General features: G+C 36.1%; 1 protein-coding gene and 1 long non-coding RNA gene across 3 annotated transcripts in view; both read right to left on the bottom strand.

Moving 5' to 3' along the window:
* Window positions 1–8691: 8691 nt before the first annotated feature.
* On the bottom strand, window positions 8692–10114 carry LOC127864419 (uncharacterized). The gene is made up of 2 exons (XR_008041905.1): window positions 9239–10114; window positions 8692–9164 (listed from the first exon to the last, which is right to left on the bottom strand). It is a non-coding gene; the product is annotated as an uncharacterized LOC127864419 (long non-coding RNA).
* A 170-nt stretch (window positions 10115–10284) lies between these two features.
* The window catches only part of LOC127864391 (uncharacterized), a 27254-nt gene continuing 10120 nt past the window's right edge, over window positions 10285–27418 (bottom strand). Inside the window, exons 1-3 of one of the 2 annotated variants that reach the window (XM_052404049.1) lie at window positions 12661–13044; window positions 11795–12101; window positions 10285–11255 (exon numbers count right to left, since the gene is read on the bottom strand). In XM_052404049.1, coding sequence (XP_052260009.1) covers window positions 10816–11255; window positions 11795–12101; window positions 12661–12696 — 783 coding nt within the window. In that variant the 5' untranslated portion in view covers window positions 12697–13044 and the 3' untranslated portion in view covers window positions 10285–10815. Of the gene's footprint in view, window positions 11256–11794; window positions 12102–12660; window positions 13045–27418 lie in introns of those variants that run through there. The other variant, XM_052404050.1, reaches the window with a different exon arrangement.

Here is a 27418-nt window from a genome sequence, read left to right as displayed (position 1 = left end):
ATGAAAATGGTAATGAGAACTTAATATAAAGAAAATTTGCAGTCACCATCATATTAAAGGAATATTTTTTCTAATATCAAATGACTATCTCACCAAGAATATAAATTCATAATGAAAGTTCCGTGTACAAAACTTTTGATTTTTGACACCATATACAAATTCAAAATATACAATAATCTTCGTATCTTGTATATGGAGGAATAAAAGTATATAAACATTGCTGTTTATGCTTTACTTGTTACCCGAGCAGTTCACACGGTGTCAACAACGCTAACATAAACATAGGTATAGAGCACTAATGCGCTTTTAGGCGAAGCTGTTTCAGTTTTCATCTTAGTGACTTTAACATAACGCCAACAGACACGCATGAATATTTTCGAATATTTAATAAGCTGATTCGAGATACAACCTCTGAATTTTTGCTACATCACTGCGTATGTGCTCAATTCAAAGGATGTAGCACTGTTCAGTGTAAGGAATTCCGGACTACTCTCTGTATGCTCAAACGACACAAATTGTGGCCCTGTTACAATTACGCGTTACAATCCATCTCGCAGAATTTCAATTTCGCCTCCAAGATGAGAAAACAATCATTAGCGAAATAGTATAGTGTCACGATAAGAGAAAATCGTTTAATTATCATACCACAATGTTTGCCGTACTTGGTCAGCACGTCTGGAAATCATTCCTTAATGCGTCGATAGGCTGCCATTATTAACAAGTTTGCTATTTTGAATTCAATTTTGTATCAAAAAGCATTGTTTTTAAATGTGGGATTTTCAATTCGCAATGAGATTTGTAATGACCCTCGTCATGCGAAAATGGGTCTTATTCCATATGCGCCCATCATATAAATAGCCCACTCAGCTATCCCTCCTTCTGGTAAGGAGAACATAACATATTGAGTGATTTTAAAGCGAACAGCGTCGCCTATGGCCTGACTGCGCAAGAGCACATGTTGGGTTTAACAAACGCTTGCCGAAACGCATAAGACCCATTTTCGCATGACGGCGCTATTGACGTGTGATTTAAATGTGACGAAAGAAAACTGCGTTTAAATCAAATATAAACATACGATATATTTCGATAATGAAGAAAGATACTCATAACAAGGCATATGAGGACACATATGAAGTGCTCTCCCGTAGTATATTTTTTATTTACTCACACTAATGTGTGGTTTGACAATGCTAACACACATTTCATGCGGTGAATGTGCAGCTTACAAGTGAAAAACACAACACAATAGTTTAACTTTTGTTTAATTGTATTCAATTATTTAGAAAAGTAAATTGCTAACTTTATTTCAAAGTCGGCGTATACGCCGACTACATTTTTAAAAGACATGTATTGTTATAAATATATTTAATATAATATATTTAGTTGTTTTCGGTTTTAGCGATTATAAAGCATTTTCGAGGTTGCCTATAGTATGCCTGAGTAATTGATGAACTCATATCCAACTGTCAATGTATTGAGAACTGTGAATATAAACAAGCTAACCCTTCTACTAAGCTTCTACTATTGCGTTGCTAGCACCCGTAAATACAAAAGATCGCCGCTATGTGTTGAGAACCAAGAACGCTTTCCAGAAATACCCGATGTAGTAGCTTCAACGAGGTTATGAAACAGGTCATTCGTATTATTATTATAAATTATTTGTTATATTCGGGTTAAGCGATTATGATTTTTTTTAGTCTATCGTATCGCTGAAGTTATTGTTGAACTTATGTTCAACGTTTTATAAATTGAGAATATAAATAAGCGTCAACTTTTTCCCAAATCTCTCAATTTACGACCTGTACTACGTCATTGAGTTGTATGTGAGAGCGTAACCTATTGCGTTGTTATCGCCCGTAAACTTTCCTTTGTTTATCGACAGGCGCATCTATTAATAGCCTCATATCATGAATGCCAAAACACCCGCGAAAAAGAACCACGTGACCAAATAGGACGCTAAACGCAAATACCATGCGACTACGACTTTAATTATGTAAGAACGCTCCGCAATTCCTTTGAAGCCGGGGCCTTGTGATTGCTTTTACGTAAAGAATTGACCTCTAACTGAAGTAAGCAAAGGAAACGCAGCACCTAATTGACCCATTCCTTCTATGTGCGAAGGCAGATTGAATTTTACTAATGTACGGTTTGCCTATTATAACACACATTATAATGCGGTAAATATGCGACTAAAAGTAAAAAACACTATAATTAAACTTTTGTTTTTAATTAAGTTATTTAGAAACCAATGTTCCAAACCTTATTTCAAAACAGCAAGACTACATTTTTTAGAGAATATTCTTGTTATATTTAAATGTTTTTTAACAGTTTCAGCGATAATGAATCATTTTTATGTTGTCTATCGTATCCCGGTAATAATTGTTGAACTCGTGGTCAACGTGTTATTAATTGAGACCTGTGAATATAAACAAGCGTAACCTTATACTAGTGCGTAATTCTCACCCGGACTCCCCTTTGTTTATCGCCAGCCTCAGATTTATGAATGAGATGAGCGAAACTACTACGTCACGCAGACGCAGCAGAAAGTGGACTATTTTAATCATTCATAAACAATCTCCTCCGCGACACGTGCAATACGATCATTGTTTTTTTTATTCTTTTCTATAAAACACCATTCGAAACTATTGCATTTAACACGATATTAATATAATGTTTCCATTTGTGAATAAACATAATTGGAGAACTCAAACCTCTTGCATAAATTATACAACTCTTTCTTCGCGCGTAGTGTAAGCGGGAATTGGGCTAATCATACCCAGTCCGTATCGACCTGAATTTTACATCAAGCACATTAGACGGTCGCTAAAGCGACCATCTAAAAATGACAGGCAACACACATTTGACACCAGACAATGACTGACCAACATAGCATTTGAACCTCAGTTGAACACACAATCTATGATTGGGCTGCATGCCACTAAGGCTGCGGCTATTATTGATATAAATGTAATCTTACCTGACACAACTTGGCATGTGATTCTTGACTTGACAACTATCCGAGGCACAGTCACTATCACCAAAACAGGAGGGAGGTCAGTTCAGGTCCAGTGTATGGCTGTAACTTTATTTCTGCTGCTCACTAGACAACCACTTTCACTTCCAACTCAACAGGAGGGAGGTCAGTACATGTCCAGGGTTTGGCTTAAGTTCCGTTTCTGCTGCTCACTAGATAACTATCCCAACAACTGTCACTTCCACCTGAACAGGAGGGGGCCAGAATAGTTTCAAGTGTTTAGCTTGAGTAACATTTCTGTCACTTCCAACTAGACAGGAGGGATGTCCGTGAATGTCCAAGTTGGACTCAAGTTCTATTTCTCTTGCGTAAAATGCTTAAGCCCCTTGCTTGCCAAAGTGCCCTCTGTACATCAACTGTGTATTCAAAACAGAAACATAATTAGCTCATTCATTATTTCCCAATAAGATAACACAACTCTGTGAATACATATTATTCATGTCTTAATACCTGTTCAGCCACCAAACACCTTATTAGATTCTAAAATTATGTGTAAAAAAAACATCTAATTTAAATCAACTAACCGAAATTGCTACCTGATTTTGTTCAGGAGTGTGCGGGGAGTACTTTTATCATGGCCACCGATATATTTCAATGTTTTATTAAAGGTTAATTATATCTTATTATAAAACTGAAATCAAATAATATTTATCTCAATCACATACAATGTAGGTTGCTATGTCTGATTTACAATATACATCAAGGATAAAGGATGTAGAAGTAAAGAAAAGGGTAAACTTGCGATGTTTTAAAATTAAAAAAAAATGAAGCTTGAGAAAATAAGTGTGTTTTGTGTGTCCTTGGCTATTAAAGAGCCATATAAATATTGCATTTATCAGTGGCCCTATTGCTTTTGAGATAATTCACTTTGTTTCTTTTCATACTTTATGTCCAGAGCATAATTATGAAAAGTTAGTGTACAAAGCGTGCTTTGCAACACAATCACCCTTGTCATAAGCTATCCAATGTCAGACAGCACAAATGATTCGCTGAGTTTTATTAAAATAATATTTGTTCAGATAAGAAACAAAAATTAAATGCTTAAAGTTAAGAAAGACAGTTGGCAAGAGAAAAAAAATGATGATTAAAAATCAGTGAAATTGAGTGTTTGAACATTTAATTGATGCAAAAAAGTGAAATATAATTTCTACTTAAAGCCCAAGTCTCACTATTTCCGGTAGAGCCCCGGTCCATCCCGGTTTGCTCATGCCGGTTGACTGGTGAGAACCGGGATGATGCGTAGAAATTTGTTTATACGATCACACTATTTCCCAGCGCCGCCCTGGCAGAGCCCCGGTTGTCGCTGTTAATGCCCAGGTGGAGCCCCGGTGAAAGCCGGCAGTGTCCTGGCAGAGCCCCGATATACCGTAACTCCACAGGCACTCAAAGGGGCTATACTGGCATCAGACTCCAGCAGAGCTACGGTTTAACCCCGGTCATCGCCGGTAATGCCCAGGCGAAGCCCCGGTGAATGCCGGCGGCGTCCCAGCAGCATTAGTCTATACTGATGTTAAAGTCAGAGACTTGTTGACACCGTGTAAACTGTTAGGGTAACAAGTAATGCATCAACAACCAAGTACGGGTCCATAGCGCTGTCTTAATAACTACCTAATTCATGGGTAAAAAGTATTGCTTGCAAATTTATTTTTATTTATTTTAATCAATTATTTTCTTGTATATTTCAACTTTGTTTATGGCGTCAAAAAGATAAAAGTTTTCTAAGGGGATTTTTTTTCATAAAATTATATTCTTAGTGGGATAGGTATCATCAATATTCCAAAAATGTTCATGTCATATAACTGTGATTGCAAATTTTATTCGATATAAACTGAATCTCATTATATACCATTTCATCATGTTTTCTATGCTTTCAGAACGTCTAAAAAGACATTTTGTTGTTTTTTGTGTGTCTAATTTATCTCTATAACTTAAAAAGGATAAACAGAGCACACACAAACCTTGCTTAAAGGGGCCGTCCAACAGATTTTGGCATGTCTAGAAAAATGTCATTAAATGCTTTATATTAATAAATTTAAACATTTGACCTAAACATCTCCAGTAAAAAAAACAATACAATTTAAAAAAAGGAAAAAAAGTAACCCTCAACAGGGCTTGAACCACTGACCCCTGGAGTCCTGGAGTAAAAAGTCTCCCACCTAAACCACTAGACCATCCATGCTCATGATTAGACCAGATGTATTTTTTACCTATATAAGCAATCCTTGTAGTTTCCCAAAATATAACTACAACAACAAAACTTTCCAAATTATTCAATCGTTTTGCGTCACATGACGCTTTATAATTTTCAGGTTTTCAAATCGTCAAAAGATGCATATAATGGATATTTAAGAGCATAGTAAATTGTCAGTATTACTATTTCCTCAAAAAGATCATAACAAGGGTTGTTTTGTAAAACATGCATGCCCCCCATATGGGCTGTCATTTGTAGTGGCAGCCAGTGTGTGAATACGTTTTTAGTCACTGTGACCTCAACCTTTGACCTAGTGACATGAAAATCAATAGGGGTCATCTGCCAGTCATGATCAATGTACCTATGAAGTTCCATGATCCTAGGCCTAATAATTCTTGAGTTATCATCAGGAATCCATTTTACTGTTTCGAGTAACTGTGACCTTGACCTTTGACCTAGTGACCTGAAAATCAATAGGGGTCATCAGCCAGTCATGATCAATGTACCTATGAAGTTTCATGATCCTAGGCCTAAGCATTCTTGAGTTATCATCCGGAAACCATCTGGTGGATGGACTGACGGACGGACAGACCGACCGACATGTGCAAAACAATATACCCCCTCTTCTTCGAGGGGGGGCATAACAAAAACGAAAATTTGCGAATCTGAAAGAACTTTTTTTAAATTTTGTCAATTTACCAATATGTTGAACGGCCCCTTTAAATACATATTTTTCATGTGACGTCACACATCCTGGTACTTTTTACATCGCTGCCATTTTGTTTGGCAAACAAACGCACTTACGCTTGACCTACTACAGATGACGAATTCATCTATTTTTAGTAAAATATGGGTGTGTCATGTTGGGTTAAAGGTTGCTGCAATGGAGCAGATAATTCAGTAAGATGAGATTTCTATTCAATTCCAACTGTCAGAGAAAATGAAGGCGATTTCACAAAAACTTTGAGCGAAGATCGGCGACGACTGTGGCTGGCAAATATCAACCGGAAAGATGCGCCGACAAAATACTCGAAAATCTGCTCCGATCATTTCATAAACGGTAATTGAAATGGATATATTGATGTTCTATTTTACAAGTTAAAGCCTGCGCTTTCAATTTATAGATATGTTAGGCTGTTATTGTTATTGTTAGGCTGGCTCAGACCTCATGCAGCGGTAAAGTGCAGTCAATGCATATTTCTTTGCATAGATCAGATTCTGAACAAGTGTACATTTTTCTATGACAATGCACTAAGAATATTAACATCTCGTATGCTTATTTGATAGTTCAATTTTAATGACACTCTGTTTTTCAGGCAAACCGTCTAGTATGTATGAAAGATCCAATCCTGATTGGGCCCCAACACTTCTTCTTGGAGAAGACCTGACACCAAGTAAATCTTTGAAGAAAGAGAAGAAGATAGAAACTAACAAAAAAAGGTACACTATACATGTATGATAAATGTGGTTTGATCTGAAAATGCATGAAAAATGACTACCCAATCTGCTATCTGGATTTGATGGGTTCAAACTGGAATTGTACAAGAGTCAGTGAGTCTCAGTGTTGGTAAGTTGGTCTGTCTCTATACTAAGTACATGTTATTTGTAGTATGCTGTTTAATTTCAGATACCAGAGGAAGTTGGATAGGGATGAGGTTCAAGAGAAGCACCATGTGGCCAGAGCACTTATTGAGCTACAGTCTGAATCCCCTGAGATTCATGAAATATTCACAGCCGTGCCACTTGCCTCTGAGAGTACTTCCAAGCCCCCTAATCACTCTGTCGAAAGTGAACTTCTGGAGAGCCCATCTACTCCATGAGTAACACAGAGTCAGGTAGATAGTGAAATACAAAGACTGATCTCTGAGAACATGCAGCTGAAAGCTGAATTGCAAGCACATCAGCTGTCAAAGGAAAGTTTTGAACATGACAATGAAAAGGTTAAATACTATACAGGTCTGCCGAACTTCCGCGTCCTTGTGATAGTGCTCAACATAGTAACTCCATTCATCTGTACAAAAAATATAGGCTTGGGGATATTTTAATGACATTGATGCGCCTTAAACTCAATATGCCGGTGCAAGACTTAGCTTACAGGTTTGGTGTCTCCACATCAACAGTGTCTAGGATTTTTCTAGTCATGATACACATTCTGTACATCAGACTGAAACACTTGATTTACTGGCCAGAGAGAGAGGAGTTACAGAAGACAATGCCCATGGAATTCAGAACACACTTCTCCAAAAAAACTGCTGTCATAATTGACTGTTTTGAAATATTTATTCAAAGACCTAAAGGACTTATGGCAAGAGCTCAGACTTGGAGCAATAACAAACATAACAATACTGTTAAATTCTTGATTGGAATAACACCCCAAGGATCTATTTCATTTCTTTCTTCAGGGTGGGGCGGCAGGGCCTCTGAAAAGTCTATAACTGAAGGTTGTGGTATTTTAGGCAAGCTTCTGCCAGGTGATTTAGTTTTAGCAGATCGTGATTTTGACATTGCAGACAGTGTCGGTGTTCATTGTGCGGAAATAAATATACCAGCATTTATGCGTGGTAAGGCCCAGTTGTCGGCCATAGATGTTGAAACAACTCGGAAAATTGCGCATGTGAGAATCCATGTTGAAAAAGTCATAGGTCTTGTCCGCAGCAAATATACCATCTTGCAAGATAAACTTCCCATAGACTACTTCATGAACCAAAACGGAAGTGTTCCCGCAATTGATAAAATAGCTGCTGTTTGTTGTGCGTTAACCAACATGAATGAATCTGTAGTTGGGTTCAATTAATAAGTTTTTTATGAAGGTAACTGTCAAAACAACATGAAAGTGACATCTAAAGGATCATATGAAATGTATGTGCTACCTGATATATATTACTGTCTAGATATCATAAGAAAAAGTCTAAAGTGACAGAAGATTATGCTTCGTCTTTATATTGCATTTCGATTTAAACGTGTATATATTGTATAATTTTGAATGAATGCAAAAATAATTTTTAAAATAACACCATCTTGAAATGCCAGGCTTGGTTATGCGGCGACCTGAATCAGTTTTACATACTAGTGGTAACATATTCAAAGAATGATTATGTAATGTATATTTATTTATTTCTGTCACTTAATAAAATATATAAACACAATTTTTCTTTCTTGTGCAGTGCTTGAGACATTTCAGAACTTTATGAGTCACATCACAGGAAAATGGACCTTAAGGTGATTGTGACCAGTTTTGATCCAGATCAGCCTGTGCATTGCTTTATTGACTGAATAACAAACAGATTGGATCTGTGATTTTTTTTATTGACTGAATGGCGAACAGTTTGGATTCTGCTCAGACTAGTAGCGAGACTACGCTTTTAAGTGGAGGCAGATCTGGTTTCGAATCCAAATCGGTCACAATCGCCGTAAGCAACTAATTTTATATGAATGGACACATACTTTACAAGTAACACCAAAAACATAAAATATTCAAGATTTATTTAACATCAAACATGCAAACCATAAGCTGATAGCACTAAGGCAAACAGTAGCACATGCTATATGAAAGGAATAATATATTAGACAACAGCCACATCGAATTGATAACAAGATACTCGCTCTAATTTATTCGGAAAAGGAAAACAGAATGTTCTTATGCATGTATATAGTATTTGTTTGCTTGCTTCTGTTCATATATGTTGCTTAATTTCGATAGAATTTCTGGCATCTGTAGCGGAGGATAAATCTTGTTGATGGCATAAATATAAAAATTATTAAAACTAAATTTCTTTTTTTTTTTTTGCTTGCTTCAGAAAAAAATACATATTTGTTTAAAAAAAAAACAAGTAAACAATTTGATGTGGCCTTAGCTTTGCAAGAAAAGCACATTTAATTAATGATGAGACAGGCATACATGTGCATAGCATGATGATACAGTGTCACAGGAAAAGAGACCTTGTGATTTAATTAATGATGAGACAGGCATACATGTGCATAGCATGATGATACAGTGTCACAGGAAAAGAGACCTTGTGGCAAATGCGACCAGTTTTGATCCATATCAGCCTGCTTATAAAAACACAGTCTTATAAAAATCCAGACTATTGGATTAACATCTTTGTTTTACTGACTGAATAGCAAACAGTTTGGATCCTGATCAGACTGCACTTTCAAGATATCATACCAGTTATTACATGCATAAATAACACATACCAAATATTTGTTATATCACAGTTATCATGAAGTGGGAAGCAACTAAAACTGATTAAAACTTAAGCTGTTAATTAGTATAAAGTCACTGCATACATGTATAAATGAAAGTAAAACTTTATAGTAGTGGTTTGTAAATTATTCTAATAATGTACAATCTTTTTAGCTTAAAAATGTTCAGAAGTAAAAGAAGAAGTATAATACATTACTGATTTAATAGAAATTCTTAAATTTAAAACCTGATTTAATGACTACCTGAAACACAGTTATTTTTATAATTTACATTCTTTCATGAAAATTATAAAAAGGAAAGATATATTATTTAAGTATCAAAGAAACAATTTATAATACTACAATGCATATTTTATGCCCCATTTATTTTCATAAAGAAATATTGTCTGAATGTCAAACAGCTAGGAAACAGACCAGATGCTGTGTTTCATTACGTCTGGTCTGCTTCCAAGATGTTTTCAGAAATATCAATGCCATGGTCATCCTCAACAAAAACTTGTATCTGTATCAATCACAGTTAAGTATCACAAGTGGATATTACTTCCACATCTTATGTCTGCATGATGGACAGTAATATGGGGGTTTGGGTTTTCTTTTGATTGAAATGCATTTAAAATGCAGGAAACCATGTGGACAGTTTTCATTTGCACATTTCACAGTACATTCAGTGTTTTTATCTGCAATATCACCACAAACACAATCGTAATTCTTGAGAAGCCCCGTCGGACTGACTGATGTCCTCGTCACTTTTTACATGAGGAATTCCACATGGATTGGGTACTTATTATCACCGGGGAAAGGGGCTGAGCAGCTTTGGGATGTTGATTAGCACTTTGCAGACCATTTGGGCACACATCACTGAACAATGGTCCTGTCCGCGGAGTTTGCTTATGCAGCCTTTCTCTGGAAATCAGACTTCCTGTCAGTTCAGGTAAAACAGCATGAGTGAAAAAGGCCTGTGATTTTTCTACAATTTCATCACCCAGTTTAATATCGGGTTCAATCCTTTGAACAAATATATCCGATGGAGACCATGCAACAAAATCACAATAATCAAGGAGCTGTGTCTGCACTTGGTACGCGTACTTGTGACTGTCCTTAAGCTTGCCATCACATAGATATAGAATATTAGCAAGGCCATGGTCCTTTGCAGTAAAAGGGCACTTTATTTCAACCAGACCTTCACCACAACAATCACATTTCACAAAACCATCCAGGGCTTGCACCAATGTAAGGGTACTCTGAGTTGATACACAGTCCACATCTTGTTATGGTAAAGTTCTCGTGTTCTGTCCTCATTCGTTTTTTCATATTCCTTCAGAGCAATGTTTTCCTGTTTAATCCCATAGTCAGTGGCTTTCGATCTGAAGCGCTTGGTACTGCATTAAGCCAAGACAGTTGATAAGGCAGGATTCTCGCTGCTTGTTGTACACACAGATTTCATGATGGAAGCAGTTATTCTTCCTAACCGAAAGCGAAACCACTTTTTACATTTGCTCTGGTATCGAGTGAGCCTTTCGGCATTTATTGCCTGCTCTTCAGTCACGGTTAAAGTTCTACTGAGCTCAATACAGTGCGCTCTCAGAGCTTCCGGGGACATATCTAAATACCTGTCATCCCGTAGATCCACAAGGGGCTGAGGTAGATTTCCATCTTGAAGAATGTGCGGTATTAATTCATCCTGGAATCCAGACGAGACAGTTAGAACCGACGAATGTGTGTTTGCGGCATGCAAATCTCGCAACAACTCCCACCTTTCTAGTGCGGTCGGTTCAGGTACATATGGCAATTTCAAAGGTTGTCGCTCTTGTTGAACGTCCTCACCTGAAATACAACAGTGCCCATCAATAAAAAAATGTACAAAGATATTCAATTGTACAATGAAACACATATGTGCCATGTCACAGCCCACATAAGAAAAAGGACCTCAATATAATTGTGACCAGTCTAGATCCAGAAAACACATGCTTTCAAAAAAGATCTAAACTTTTTGTTTAACATCCTGAGAATTAATAACTTGAATAGCGAACAGTCACGATTCTGATCAGACTGCACATTCTAGTGCAGGCTGACCTGGGTCTGAACTGATCGCGATTGCCTACGGTGCCTTTACCAGTGAGGCGGCTCATAATTATATAGTATATACATATACAAAGTTATGCGCTAGTTTTGGTACAAGGCCAAAGCAGGGGTGTGTCACTGCAGCACCCTGAAACACATAACTTTTAAAGAAAGAAAGTTACGTCTCTTATCAGCCCATTATTATATGGGCCGCTAAAGTGAAAGTGTTCCTTACAGTCTCTTAGTTAAATAAGCCTTGCTAAAGGTGTATAACGCCACTCATAATTAGTATATATACATACCATTAATAACACTGTCAAGACGCCTTTTTTTGGTTGACACAGACGTAAAATCGATATCCCGAATTTCAGCATAGGGCACCTTGTCGACTGCTTTAGGCATGGACCAGTAAGCCTTTTCCTGTGTCACAGTTTTGCGGGACATGAGGCGATGTATAGCCTCTATGTGGAAAAGCAAGGCTCCGACATGGCTACATGTCTCCCTGAGACCAGCCTTGCAGTCGCAATGTGCTGCCTCTACCATACCATCTTTATTGGCTATGACCCAGGGATGAAGTGGTGTTGCATTCATCTGCTGGGAGTGTCGAACCTAAGTGAGATTGAAATGAATGTATATAATAATAACTCATAACCTATAATAATATACAGAAAAAGAACACCAGGAGGTAAACAGAAACTGATCCCCATATATATTTCATTGGTTTCAGTATACCTTCACAATATAATGTATTCTGTAAGAAATTAAATTAAAAGATAAAGAAGCTTTTATTAATGTAACAAACAAATAACAAATAAGAATAAAGATTAGGTTTGATTAGCTGTACAGTTACAGCTATAAATGTATTGCGACATACATGGTATTTGCTTGTGAGCCACTAGTATAATATTGGTATGCCTTGGCCAGGGACCGATCCCACAACCTTTATCCTGCATATGAAGCGGACACTATACTACCGGGCCATCAAGGCACTGGTATATTTCCTGGACCCCTCAAGCTATTATCTTTTCCCATTTAATTCCTTTTATGTAATGACTAAATATGCGATTTTCCAGGTTAAAACTATTTACTTAAATTTTGACAAATTCATATTTTTATTTGATGCTAGATCTAGATATATTAACACGACAATTGTATAGAGTTTAATTACCTTTGCAGTCACCAAAACCAGTGCTCCAGATAACATGCGTATATGCGTAAAAACGAATTGAATTTCTTAAATAACGATTTAGATTTAAAATCTTTGCGTAAAGTTAAGCATTGAAAAAATAAAACACGAATTCGAAATTTTCAAACGTGCGTAAAACTTTCAGTAGCAAATTATATACGGTAAACATTTCATCCCGGTTCTGACTCGTCTAGACGCTCAATTGAAACTACAACTTTAAGTCAACGCCACTCAAGCGTTTGCTGTGCGGAGGAGCCACACCTAAGAACGGTCGAAAGGCCAAACGGTCTCGATTCTGTTCTCCTAGTATTGCAGGCGAGTCATTACTGTTTATTGTACCTTTTTAATTACACTTATCGTAATTTTTATACTCAAGTAATATACTGTATACCTATTCAATATGTCATGAAAATTAAATGTTCAATATAGTTTTTGATATGACTTTAACGGCGACCAAAAGGTCATTATGACCTAAGCGGAAGTGTCAGTGACCATTTTACATAAAAAAATCAAAATGGCCGACCGAAGCGATGTATCGAAGCGTGGAAGGCAAAAAAAAAGCCATTTCAGTGTCTAAAGTCCATGCTGCATGCATTCTTTCAATTAGAATCAAATACTCAAAGCATGGTTTCGTCAATATTAAATTGATCAACTTGTAAGCTCTGGCGTAAATGACTGTGAATCTAAAGCACAAAAAAACATTTAGGTTTAGACCGGAAAAAGCTGTCCGATTATGCGAAAGCAAGAAATGGAGAAGGAAAGCCAGGATTTTCCAAGACTATAAACCAGAATGTTGAATTGTTGATGTGTCAAAAACAATGAATAATCAAGAGCACCGCCTTGCGGGTGCAGACCGCTCATCTATTTTTTTTTGAAGGTGAAGGGACTCTCATTTTCAATCACAAAGGAGGGAGGGGTGGATTGAAGAGGGGTGCATTGTGTGGGGGTGTGGACATTTATTACATTATCTTCCAAAAATGCCAAAAAAAGGAAAAAAAAATTGGGGGGTGGGGATGGGGGGGGGGGGGGGTGGGGGGGGATTCTTGGGTGCGATGGTTGGACGGTATTTCAAACATAAAATAATAAAAATAAATATTTGTGTTTTTTAACCGTTTCAAAAAAAAATGTGTGGGTGAGGTGGGGGGGTATAGTGTGAGGGTGTGGTGGTCATTTGTGAGATGATCTTTAAAAAAAAATAAAAAAAATAGGGGGGCGGGATTCGGGGGGGGGGGGCACGGGCGATGGTTTGGGTGGAATCTATTGTGGTATGTCAGGTAAGAGTAGTTTTGTCAAAGTATCAATCAAATCTAATCATAAATAAAGAAGTTATGGCAATTTTAGCAAGATTTAATAATTTGAGAGTCCAGGTCATTCAAAGGTCAAGGTAAAATTCAACTTGCCAGGTACAGTAACCTCATGATAGCATGAAAGTATTTGAAGTTTGAAAGCAATAGCCTTGATACTTAAGAAGTAAAGTGGATCGAAACACAAAATTTAACTATATATTCAAAGTTACTAAGTCAAAAAAGGGCCATAATTCCGTAAAAATGACAACTAGAGTTATGCAACTTGTCCTTTTACTGTAACCTTGTGATAGTTTGCGAGTGTTCCAAGTATGAAAGCAATATCTATGATACTTTAGGGGTAAAGTGGACCAAAACACAAAACTTAACCAAACTTTCAAATTTCTAAGTATAAAGGGCCCATAATTCCGTCCAAATGCCAGTCAGAGTTACATAACTTTGCCTGCACAGTCCCCTTACGATAGTTAATAAGTGTTGCAAGTATGAAAGCAATAGCTTTGATACTGTAGGATTAAAGTGGACCTAAACACAAAACTTAACCAAATTTTCAATTTTCTAAGTATAAAAAGGGCACATAATTCTGTCAAAATGCCAGTCAGAGTTACATTACTTTGCCTGCACAGTCCCCTTATGATAGTTAGTAAGTGTTGCAAGTATGAATGCAATAGCTTTGATACTTAAGGAATAAAATGAACCTAAACACAAAACTTAACCAAAATTTTCAATTTTCTAAGTATAAAAAGGGCACATAATTCTGTCAAAATGGATGCCAGAGTTATCTAACTTTGCCTGCCCAGTCCCCTCATGATAGTAAGTAAGTGTACCAAGTTTGAATGCAATAGCATTGATACTTTCTGAAAAAAATGGACCTAAACGCAAAACTTAACCAAAATTTTCAATTTTCTAAGTATAAAAAGGGCACATAATTCAGTCAAGTGGACCTAAACGCACAACTTAACAGGACGCTGACGCAGACGCCGACACCGCACCAAGGTGATGACAATAGCTCATAATTTTTTTTTCAAAAAATAGATGAGCTAAAAATAATTTGGTAACATATTGATAAGAATTAATTTTATAAATAGGGGGTCAAATAAGAATTAATTTTTAATATAGGGAGTAAATAAGAATTTGACCAAATTATTATCTGGAGCTCTGACCAAAACATTGTCATTTACAGTCATGCTCTGTACGTCACGAACCCAACCACAGCTCAACTGGTTGATTGCTTCCATAGATTTGTACGCTTTCAGCTGCTCAAATGTATATGCACTTTTAGTGATAATTGAATAATTCACAATGTCAATGTATGTGACTGATGGCAGACATTTATTGTCACTGACGAGATCACCCTTACTCAAAGTGTACGGGTCTCTTCCTCCTATCAAGGATGTTTTTTCCTCGTATCTTTTCCTTTCCTTTCCTTCTATGTGATCCTTGTACGAGTTTTATGATTGCTTATCTGCCATTTTAGCATTAAATAAGTTCTACTTAGTCAGTATTTTTCTAGAAAGACGACAATTCACGAAAATTTATCAGATGTAGATGTAGAAAGCGCTATCGATTGTGTGTATTTGCCAAACAAAATGGCGGACATTTCCTGTTCGCGCACCTGTTATTATCTCGGGAACTATGTATAGGTTATATTACACTGAATCAATTTCCCATTGGGTCCCATTATAAAACTGGCAACTTTCAAAGCATTTTTCTTGTATCTCCTATACATAAAATTTTGCAAGACCGGTATCATTTTAAAGATAAATCTGTACTCTTTCAATAAATGCAGTCAAAAATATATGGTCTCGCAACTTCTAAGAAAGTAATATTCGCCCAAAGGCAAGCACCCTCGGAAAACAGAGTTTCGAAAGTGAACGGCCACCGGAAAAACTTTGCGAAACCGAAATTTCGCAAACTTAAGTACCCTTTTTCTTAAAGATTTGCTACTTTGAGACATAGTATGCGATAAAAGTCTTATCGTTGATTAATAATTGGTTATTTTCACTCAAAAAACGCGTTTTCTTCACTATGAAATTTATAAGCAAAGTTGGGGTTCCCATGGGATTTTTGCATTTTCCCATGGGATTTTCGATTTTCCCATGGGATTTTTTCTCCCATGGGATTTTTTTTCTCCCATAATTTGCAAATGGGAGAAAAATCCCATGGGATTTTGAACATTTTAAAAAACGTGTTTTATTTGCGTTTGCAAGTATTTTAACGTTATTTAAGGACTGTATATTGGTTTTATGCCAATTATATATAAAAATATTTAGTAATAAAAAAATCCCATTTTAAAATGGGAGAAAAAAATCCCATGGGATTTTTTTCTTATTTTGAGAGATTTATTCATGAAACTTTCAGAAACATCATATTTTATGAAATGATGAACAACTACGATATTTTAATGCGTTTAGTCGTGTTTAAAAAAAAAACAAAAAATCCCATGGGATTTTTAAATCCCATGGGATTTTTAAATTCCATGGGATTTTTTCTCCCATGGGATTTTTTTCCAATGGGATTTTTCAGTTTCGTAAGCCGAATAAGTTTCTTAATGCGAAAAACAACAATAAAGGAAATAAAAATTATAATTTTGAATAATAAATTGAATAATATAAATAACATGAATATTTTTAAAATGAGTTACAATTAAAGGTTTATGCTAGTAGAACTTATCATTTCTTGTTCGAGCAGATGGTTGAGTCCAATTGGTGAGTATGCCAGCTTAGAACCAGTATAAATGCATCGCAGACAGACAACGCTGTCATACTGTACACACCGCTGAGTAACAATCTTTATTGCATTTCATTTTGCAACAGAAAATGAACTCCGTAGTATAATTGATCTTATATATGCCCTCTGCTTTTGAAAGCGTGCAACACATTAACATAACAATAAGTCCATGCCAAAAACTATGTGCAAATTCCATTCAAAGCTATATACACATTATAAAGGTCAGATGACCCGCGTCATGCGAAAATGGGTCTTATGTCATATGCGGCCGAAGTTGGTCCATCCTAGCTTGTCCAACCGCGCAGTCTGGTCAGGTACTACGCTGACTGATATATAAAGTCAAGCCATGATTCGTGGTCTCATATCCTAACTCGGTAGCTCCTGTGCGAAACTTTCACCGGAAACGACGGCACCGAGACGGGCGCTCGAACTTTGCGAATGCGCGTTAAATGTTATATATAATAGCGCGATGTGTTTTTTCTTGCCTCAAATTAGTAAGCCCAATCAGCGTTTTATTGTGTTCTTTGCTTCTACTATTAACAAGAACTTCAACTGATACGAACATGAATTTTATTTTAATATGTTTATTTAATGCTCGGAAAACTCATTGTATATTTAGACTACTACTTATAAAACAAAGTCGGGTTTTCGGCATAAAAATTGTTATTCCAAACCAGATTTTACGCACTTTACTGTACAAAATACCGTTAGGGCCACCGTGGTTACTCATTAAAATCCAGAGGGCGAGAATGCGAGAACGCGAAAGTACGATGACGACAGTGCGACAATACGATGGCGACAATGCGTTCGTACGATTGCGAAAACGCGCTAGTACGATGACGACAATGCGACAGTGCGACAATACAATGGCGGCAGTGCGATAGTACGGGGGCGACAATGCGATAGTCATATCGTACTGTCGCCGTGGTATCATCGCAATGTCGCCATCGTTCTATCGCATTGTCGCCATCGTATTGTCGCACTGTCGCCATCTCATTTTCGAATTGCCGCCATCATACTATCGCGTTATCGCATTGGCACCATCGTACTATCGCACTGTCGGCTATCGCCATCGTATTGTCGCACCGTCGTCATCGTATTTTCGCACTGTCGTCATCGTATTATCGCACTATAGAACTGTAGTATTGTCGCCATCGTACTATCTCACTGTCGCCATCGTATTGTCGCACTGTCGTCATCGCACTGTCTGATTGTCGTCATCGTATTATCGCGTTCTCGCATTGTCGCCATCGTACTATCGCATTGTCGCCATCGTATTGTCACCCTGTCATCATCGTATTGTCACATTGTCGCCATCGTACTATCGCGTTCTCGCGTTCTCGCCCTCTGGATTGTAATGTGTAACCACGATGGCACTAACGGTATTCCGTAATACTGCTAAAGCACAGTATGATTAGGTCACTCCCAATGCTCAAATCTCTATGTCTATTTTAGTAACAACACATGTCTATGGAAGGATATTTAGGTAAAAGTTACATCATTCGTGGTGAATATTTACATTATGACCGATGCTTATTCTAATTTGCTTTATGACAATTCCAACATGCTTGTTGTCTATTCGTTTATACTTGATGATTGCTGCAACATTACATCATTCATGAATAATATTTACATTGTGCGTGATGTTTATTCTAACATGCTTCATGACAGTTCCAACATGCTTGTTCTCTATCGGTTATACTTGATGATTGTTTCAAAATGCTTGGTGACTATCCAATGTTTGTGTGTTCATTATTCCTGAAACCAGTCATAATCGGTTTTGCCACTAAGCGTCATTAACAACGGCAGTTAGCAACAGGCAGTAAGCAGAATGCAAGTTACTAAATTATGACATCAGGTGGCGCGCGTTTATTTTCCGTATGTTGAATAAATTACTTTTCGGAAAAAAAAGCGAAAACATCCGAATCATTTTGACTAGTAAACTGAATAAGCTGAATTAGTTCCCTTCGTTATATAATCTCCATTAAACTAAATACGTTCATTATTGCCATGAAGACCAGTAAGTTTACACAATGAATTGACTGCCGTGAATGTTTTTGATATTTGTAAGATGCAATTGGCACTCAAGAAATTATACATGTATTTTATTCAGAACATAACGGGGCTGATGTGTTGGAATTGTGGCCCTTCCCTAGTCCAAATAATTACAGTAGACGTAATCTACCGATGTGCATTGCATATCGACCTCATATTTATAAAGTAGCCCAAACCCCCATTGCCACAGACCTGTGCGTGAAACTTTCAGATTTCTCTAGTCTGTTTACCATGCTATAATTACAATTTCTATAAACACATATTTATCATTTTATGACTATATAGTGTCTGTGGTATACAGAGAAACCTGAAAGTTACAAGTACTCGTGTCTAGTACTGTACAACTATTGTACTCCTTGTTGAGAAAACAACTACTTCATCTACATGTATTAAAATATCATAAAACATAATTTTCAATCAAGTTGGAAAAAATCAATAAATAAATGTCATATAAACAGGTTTGTCATGAACGTTGACGTCGCTCTTGGTTACCAGAAAAATTCCCACGCACGGATTTCAACCGTCATTGTTTACAATCAATTAAGTGCATAAGTACTTGAATTTGTATAGTGTTTTTTAAAAGTGTCCAGCTACAGGTGGTTAGCGTGTGGCTATAATACTAGTTAGTGAAAACATATTTTGGAATGATAAGTAATCATATTATAACGAAAAATCAACTTTTCCTTAAAAAAAATAAGTTAAATATATATTCAACAAGGTATCCAACTCGAAATCATCCGAAAACGGGATGCATCGTTTTAAACAGCCATTACTTCATCAATTTTGCAGCGATTTTCACGATCTTGGTCTTATTCAACGCAGAAATAAATTTCCTTTCTGGAAATGTATATGTCTTGCAATATTTTTACAAATACTGGGTCAACTTTTAAAAAATAACACGATACACAACTCGCGTGACCCAGCTGTGATCGATCAGACAGTATTCATGACTGAAATCTTCACGGGGAAATGGGCATTTTCCCTGCAAAGTTCACGAACCTCGATACCATAATTCAATAAAACGTATGAAAAAAAACATTCTTACCGTGCTTGCCGTAGAATTATGCATCAAAACTAACTGTCCAGCGCATTTTCAAACCTTTGTTTACATACATTTCAACCAACTGACATTTTAAACACAAGGGTGATTTCATTGCTCCAATGCGGAGTTGTGTCCTTACAACTGGAGATTTCATTCATAAATACGGTCTGATCGATAACAACTGGGTCAAGCGAATTATGTATAGCTTTATTTCTTAAAATTTGACCCAGCATGTATAGAAATATAACAATATATATACATTTCCTAAAAGGAAATTCATTTCTGCGTTGAATAAGACCGGGTCATGAAAATCGCTGCAAAATTAATTTAGTAATGGCTGCTCAAAACGATGCACCCCGTTTTCGGATGATTTCGAGTTGGATACCTTGTTATATATAAAACGGTAGTGATTTTTTTTTATATAGAAAATTTGATTTTTCGTTTTAATATGATTATTTATCATTCAAAAAGATGTTTTCACTAATTATTATCATAGCCACACGCTAACCACCTGTGTGTCCAGCACGTGTGCCGGGAGAACAGGGCTTAATGTATTTTTTGTTAAGCTCTATAATATTTATATCCAATCTGTATGAAAAAATGTCGGTGAACATTATTCCGGTGTTAATTTTTGAAAATATTGAGGCATTCGTTAATTATGGATCTAAAACGGAACATTAATCCGCAAAAAAAACACCGGGCATATTGCATATTAGATCGGACACATGAAATTATTTCGAAAGAAAGCAATAAGAGTTTCAATTCTACAAGAGTAAGTCTCGCTGTGCACGATTACGCTCTTACTGCTCGTATATATTTGACTCTTGGCAAATACCTAGTGTTTTATTTTGCTTAATCTAAATTGTGTCATGCATCTATATGTACTTAAAGCAGCATGACCAACAGCTCTTTCATATGTGAAAGAGATTGACACGAAATACCTACCCATCTATAATAAAGTTTATATGTGCACTTCAATATTATAGTTTTAAAGCATTTTATGTGGTGCAATATAAAAGTACTCTAGTAAATTTGAAATTATGTAATCGATTTCCTCTCAACATACATGCAAAGTTCCAGATAACTTTTTCAGCAAAATCTTGGTTTACACTCTATAATAATCCAGCCTTAAAGTCTATTATTAATTCTTTTTTTTCATGTAAATATAATTTTTGGCACATCCGCATTTAGGTTTATAGTCTAAGAAGAGCTAATGACAATTGCCGGTTTACAGCAGACTTTTTGCGAGAAAAGGAGCAGATAATGGAAAACGTTCGGCTTTTCGACTGTTGTAAAGATGGTCTGTTATTCATAATAACGTTAAAGTGCTGTTGATTTCATAATTGTAATGAGGGCCTAGACGAGTGGGAACTCATTGATAAAATGTTTACATTATATGCATTGATATTGAGTTTTACGCATGATCACACATTTTGAATTCTTATTTTATTTTTCCAATGTGTAACCGTACGCACAGAATTTAAGTCTACTTTTTTACTAAATTTAATTCAATTTTTTACGACTTTAAGCGTCTTATCTGGAGCTCTGCATACATGCATTAGTAGCATATATTGAAATATATCCATAGACTTTCTTTGGTTATTGAAGGTAAATTACTGTACAAAAAATATGGTTAGTCATTAACCAAAAAAAAAGTTAAGTCTACAAACACACGGTTAATTTCGGTTCAGTAGCAAATATCTTACAAAGGTGCGCAACTTCTCCTATAACATAAAATTTCCGGTATACGCCGTAAATTTCCGTAGTCCTCCGTAGCATTTCGGAATGACTGTCAATTGACATCATTGTATCATGCATGATAGTATGTTGCTTTGTGCTCGGGTGAAACTCACATCTTACCATCGCGTTAATTTATTAAACGCATTAATATTTGATTTCATTATGCACTGCGCCTATTGCACAAGTCTCTCTGCACAAACCAACATACACATATGCAGCATGCAATTAACGAACAAGAATGTTGCATCTGTACACATGCATGATACCATTAAGCAGAATGTAAATAGACATTGGACATCAGGCAAGATGTAAGTGTCATCAAGCATGAAAAGGTGTCTACATATTAATTGAAAGTACCATCAAGAATCATGACACAGTCACAAAGAAGGATGTAATTTTTACCTAAATACCCTTCCATATTTGTCGGCACTGTGTGTTTGCTTAATTTCACTGAAGAACGTCTACTGGTAAATCTTACAAAAAAAGTGATAAATAAGACTGAGTAGCAATTTTTTCGGCGTTGCTGTTTAACGTCAATTTTGGCCTTTCAACGAACTTCTTAAAAGCCCATTGAATTTTAATGAAGAAGTTTCCCGCTTGTAGGTCCGAATGAATTAAATCAAATTTTGCAATTGGCAATTTGATAGAAATCCCCATAAAACATTGCACATAGCTTTCTGAAATAAACAGGCCACATTGAACGCATTCACGATATCCAACAGCTCTCTTTGCAAAGACCTATCTAGTGTTTCTTGGCCGTGTAAGATCTATAATTAGAACATCGTCACCTAAACATCTACTAATAGAAGAGCATATTTTGGGGAAACAAATTCAATAAGAGTATAAAACGTCCACGATCAATAATGTGTAGTTTGTTAAAGATATCACGGCAGTAAAAACATAGCACTTTAAAGAGACCACAATCTGGTACATTTGGTCAATTGTTGCGTCCGTGGCGGACAATACATTTTTAAAAAGAAAGCGTACAAAAAAGCAAACACAAAGTTCTTCGTAAGCTTGTTTTAATCTTAAAAACACATAATCGACAGTCATTCCAGTCAAATACAATACTAACAGTCAGCACTCTAGAGATCAAAAGTGCGGATATAAATATTTAATTCAAGGATATCAAGTGTATCAAGTTCGAATTCCGGAAAAAATAGCCGGTAGTCTGGGGCATTAGGTCCCTTACAGGGATAAAAGGTAAATCCCCGCCCGAGCCGTAGCTAACTGATTTATTGTAGTCTTTCTAGTTGCAATTTCTGGTGAGTACAATGCGGAATATTACGGATATTTGCAACATGTCGAAGATTTTCGGAAAGTAGCGAAGAGGTTTTCGTCAGTTAATATTCATGTCCGTGCCGGCCGCTAACTTATCAGAATCAATAAAAAAGAACCAGGAAAAATCGGTACCGATCGCAAATTTCCGGAATTCCGATAAAGCTTCAACATAATTTGTTCTCAAATGATCGCGTACTCGAACGAATCTGTCCCTACGCCTCAAACTCCCTTTAAATCTCATCGGACGTACATTGATCTCAAAATCTATCCTTGACGACTCAAATCATATTTCCTGAATAGTTTGGCCTATTGACGTCCCTGTAATTATAACAATGGTCTTTTGGATAAACACCGCTAAGTTGTTGCAATATAATAACCGTTTAAAATAGTTACCGGTTTTCATTTAATAAAATGAGTAAGTCATATTCGAGATTTCAGCGATTGCCAATATTTTGCTTTTGTTTCTTATAAGCATATGGTGCTTGGTATCTGCTATTGACTCCTATGTAGATTGCAAATATTACATAACCCTTACAGCGGCCGAGCGCAGATATCTGCATTTGGCCGCTAAAAAGAAAAATCTTTGCGCATTAATTTAATTCAAATCTCATTATCATAATCAAAATCATCATCATCGTCGTCGTCGTCACTACTACCACCACCACCATCATCATCATCATCATCATCTTCTTTTTCTTTTTCTTCTTCTTCTTCTTCTTCTTCCTCCTCCTCCTCATCATCATCATTAACAACAACAGCAACACCAACTTAACATCATCATCAAACAACAATAAACATCGGTAGCATACAATGTGCTTCATCAACCATACATAATTATATGCGTTAAAACACCATAATAGAACAGCATGAATGAAGCTGTCTATTACTCTTTTATATTTCCTATACCAATATTTTTTTTTCGTTAATTGAAGGACTAGTTGAAATCTTCTATAAAAGCCCTCCCAACCCCCCCCACCCCCAAAAAAAAAATAAAAATAAATAAAACATAATAATAATAACCCTAGCAAACAACAATAAACATAGGTTAGTTAGTATACACTGTGCTTTAGCAACCATGCATAATGAATGTTTATGACTTCGGACCGTTGTGATCAAATTTAAAAAAGCAAGATGGTATGTATGCGGCACACAACACATAGATAATTATAGTTTTATACCTTAAACGTAGTTCATCAAAATAAAGATAAGTTATTATCTATGTAATACTTAAATTAGGTTTATAACGTATGCATATTTGTCTAAAACTTGTGAAATGTGATTCGTAAGCCGACGACAACATTATCATTCGGACCCTTCTCCCCACCTAACAATCGAGATTAAACACCTGTGGAGATCCCGATCTTATCAATGAATAAACCGGTTCAATGATGTCAAGTCAAATAAAACATACCATTACTATCCAAATAAATATCTATCAAAAAATGTAAATTGATATACCTACTTAACTAAAACTAAACTTAAACGATTAGCAAGAAAAATATATAAAGAAGAAGCAGGCAAAGTAGACAAATTAATTGTAACATATGTTTTCTCAGTCTCCCACTGTTGAACAATATAAATAGTATTTATCGCCACCCCAAAAGGGATCTTTATCACACGTTTGGCTCAACTAATATATAATCGTGACAGGACAAACTGTCAACAAATACCTTGTTAATGTTTTATACATAACTCCAATCAAAGGTCAACTTCCAAGGAAACTGCGGCATGTTAAAACTGTTGATTATGACAAAATGTTGTTTAGTACAAATCAGTACAATAGCGTCTGTTATGTGGCCTATACTAATCCAGTTAAATAAAACTTTAATCGCAGAAAAGTTTAGATTCTTTACACCTTTAAAGGGGCCTTTTCACAGATTTTGGCATTTTTTTAAACTTATTCATTAAATGCTTTATATTGATAAATGTAAACATTGGATCATAAAAGCTCCAGTAAAAAATCAAGAAAAAAAAAAAAAAGGAAATGTACATTGCCCGGAGCAGGGTTCGAACCAGTGACCCCTGGAGTCCTGGCAGAGTCCTGTAGTATAAACGCTTATGCCTACTGAGCTATTCCGCCGAGTACACATTCTCGACGTATTTTATACCTTATATAAGCAATCTTCGTAGTTTCACAAAATTTACCGACAAAAACAGAACTCTCCAAATTATTCAATCGTTTCGCGTTGCAACGCTGTATAATTTTTAGGTTTTAAAATCGTCAAAAGATGCATATAATGGCTATATTAGAGCATGGTTAATGTTCAGTATTACTGTTTCCTCACAAATATCATAACTAAAACGAAAACTTACGAATCTGAAACAACTTTTTTCAATTTTGTCAATTTACCAAAGCGTGAAAAGATCCCTTTAAGAAAATATATAAAACAGTTCTTTCCTGTTTTAACAAAATGATACATTTAAAAATAAATTATGAAGCATCGCTAGCAATATTAGACAGAGAAGTAGAAGGAGAATTATTATCAATAGTAGCAGTAGCAGCAGCAGCAGCAGTAGCAGCAGTAGCAGTAGCAGAATCAGTAGCAGTAGCAGTAGCAGTAGCAGTAGCAGTAGCAGCAGCAGCAGCAGTAGCACTAGCAGTAGCAGTAGAAGTAGCAGTATCAGTAGCCGTATCAGTAGCAGTAACAGTAGCAGCAGCAACAGCAGCAGAAGCAGCAGCAGTAGTAGTAGCACTATAAGAAGCAACAGCAGCAGCGGCAGTGGCAGCGGCAGTGGCAGTGGCAGTAGCAGTGGCAGTAGCAGTGGCAGTAGCAGTGGCAGTAGCAGTAGCACTATCAGTGGCAGCAGCAGCAGCACTGGCAGCGGCAGTGGCAGCGGCAGTGGCAGCGGCAGCGGCAGTGGCAGCGGCAGTGGCAGCGGCCTTGGCAGTGGCAGCGGCAGCGGCAGCAGTAGCAGTAGCAGTAAGAGTAGCCGAAGCAGTAGCAGTAGCGGCTTTTTGCTTTTTTGTTTTAGAAGTGTTTGTCGTATAAGAAGAACGCAAGGAAGACAAATTAATTGTAACATGTGTTATCTTAGTCTCCGTTGTAGTAGTATTTGTTGTATCTACACAGCCATTTTTCAGTCACCTGAGAGACATGTTTTTATAAGAGATTTAATTGTGGACCAATACATCGTGTATTAATATCAGTGTACACACTGGGATACCACATGGGGCGAGGATTAACAGATAAACTAGGCCTTCAATTAATTATGCGCCTAGAGGCAAACAATACTATAACTTACTGATAATTTTAGGATTGGGATGTGTTTGTATCTTATTTGAAATTAGCTAGCTTAATTCAAAAACTAATTATAGCCTCAATATTATCACAAGAACATCATCACATATTCATTGTGCAATATATAATCATATCACCATCACAATATGCCAGAGCGTTAGTATTTATTGTGCATACATATCCTACAGCAACATTTACAAAACTTATTACAAACCAACCGCTCAAGCTTTAATTAAGATTGATTTTAATTTATATTATGACATACATTAAAGATCACTGTCAATTAATTAAAAAATAGCTTGATGCTTCGTACTCAGCGATTTAAATAAAAGAAACGTTGCGTACACAATAATTGGGGTTAATAAAAAAAGTCTGCAATTAAAATAATCAAATTTAAATAATACAAGATTTAGTTTCAAATTGTCGCTCAAAAAATGTATCAGTTATATCAGTTACTAGGGAATCGATTTGTTTAATCTCCGCAATCCAATAATAATTATGGTGTTTGTATGACAAATTAATAGCTCTTCGTCATTGAATGTATGATACTCATAAAAATATTGAAACAATAACCACAACAACATATGTGATTATGTATATATCTTCTTTAGATACTCTGTGTCATACTTTCAAAATTATCCTCATAAGATTCATAATAATAAAATAAACACTATTGCAATCTTAGTAAAAACCAACTTAGCCGTTATGCTAATGATTTTATGTTCAGTATGCGTGTACATTTCAATATTATATAACAACAAGTGTTCACAAATACCTATGTTTAATAAATATTAAAAACATGAGAACCAATGAAGGTATTTCATTTTAATAGACTAGTTTTACCGTGTGTGTACATTCATATAAAATCTTTTGAAAATCACACTTGAGATAATGTCTTTAGGTTTTGCTATTTCTAATCGATTTAAACACCATAAAACCACCGTATTTTCTCTTACATTCTAAATTTTCTTACATTTCCTTTTTAAGCCAAAATATTTATGTTTTCATGATTCTAAATTTTCGGACATACGGATTTTCGTACAGTCAGTTAAACAGCGCTATTTTATCAGATGTTGACCCTGTTTTTGCTTATCTGATGACCCTGCGGTCATGCATTCTTACAACCGGATTAAAGTAATAAAACAGAATCATGCCTAAGGGCAATCGACCATTACATTTGCGTACTTGGGTAAATTACCTTGTAAACCTCTAATAAGCAATGGTTCCTTCCAACAGCGTTTGAAATGATATCGTATTAAGAAAGCCAAACGTTTATTGTTTTTACTTTTTATATATTATTTCAGTTGATTGGAAAGCTGTTAAGTTGCATTTTTAAAGTAAAGAACGAAGGG

Source organism: Dreissena polymorpha, chromosome 1 (genome assembly GCF_020536995.1).
Source record: "Dreissena polymorpha isolate Duluth1 chromosome 1, UMN_Dpol_1.0, whole genome shotgun sequence".
Taxonomy (NCBI): Eukaryota; Metazoa; Mollusca; class Bivalvia; order Myida; family Dreissenidae; genus Dreissena; species Dreissena polymorpha.
The sequence above is the reverse complement of the archived record's forward strand: the minus strand, read 5'-3'. Positions and strand labels throughout refer to the sequence as shown.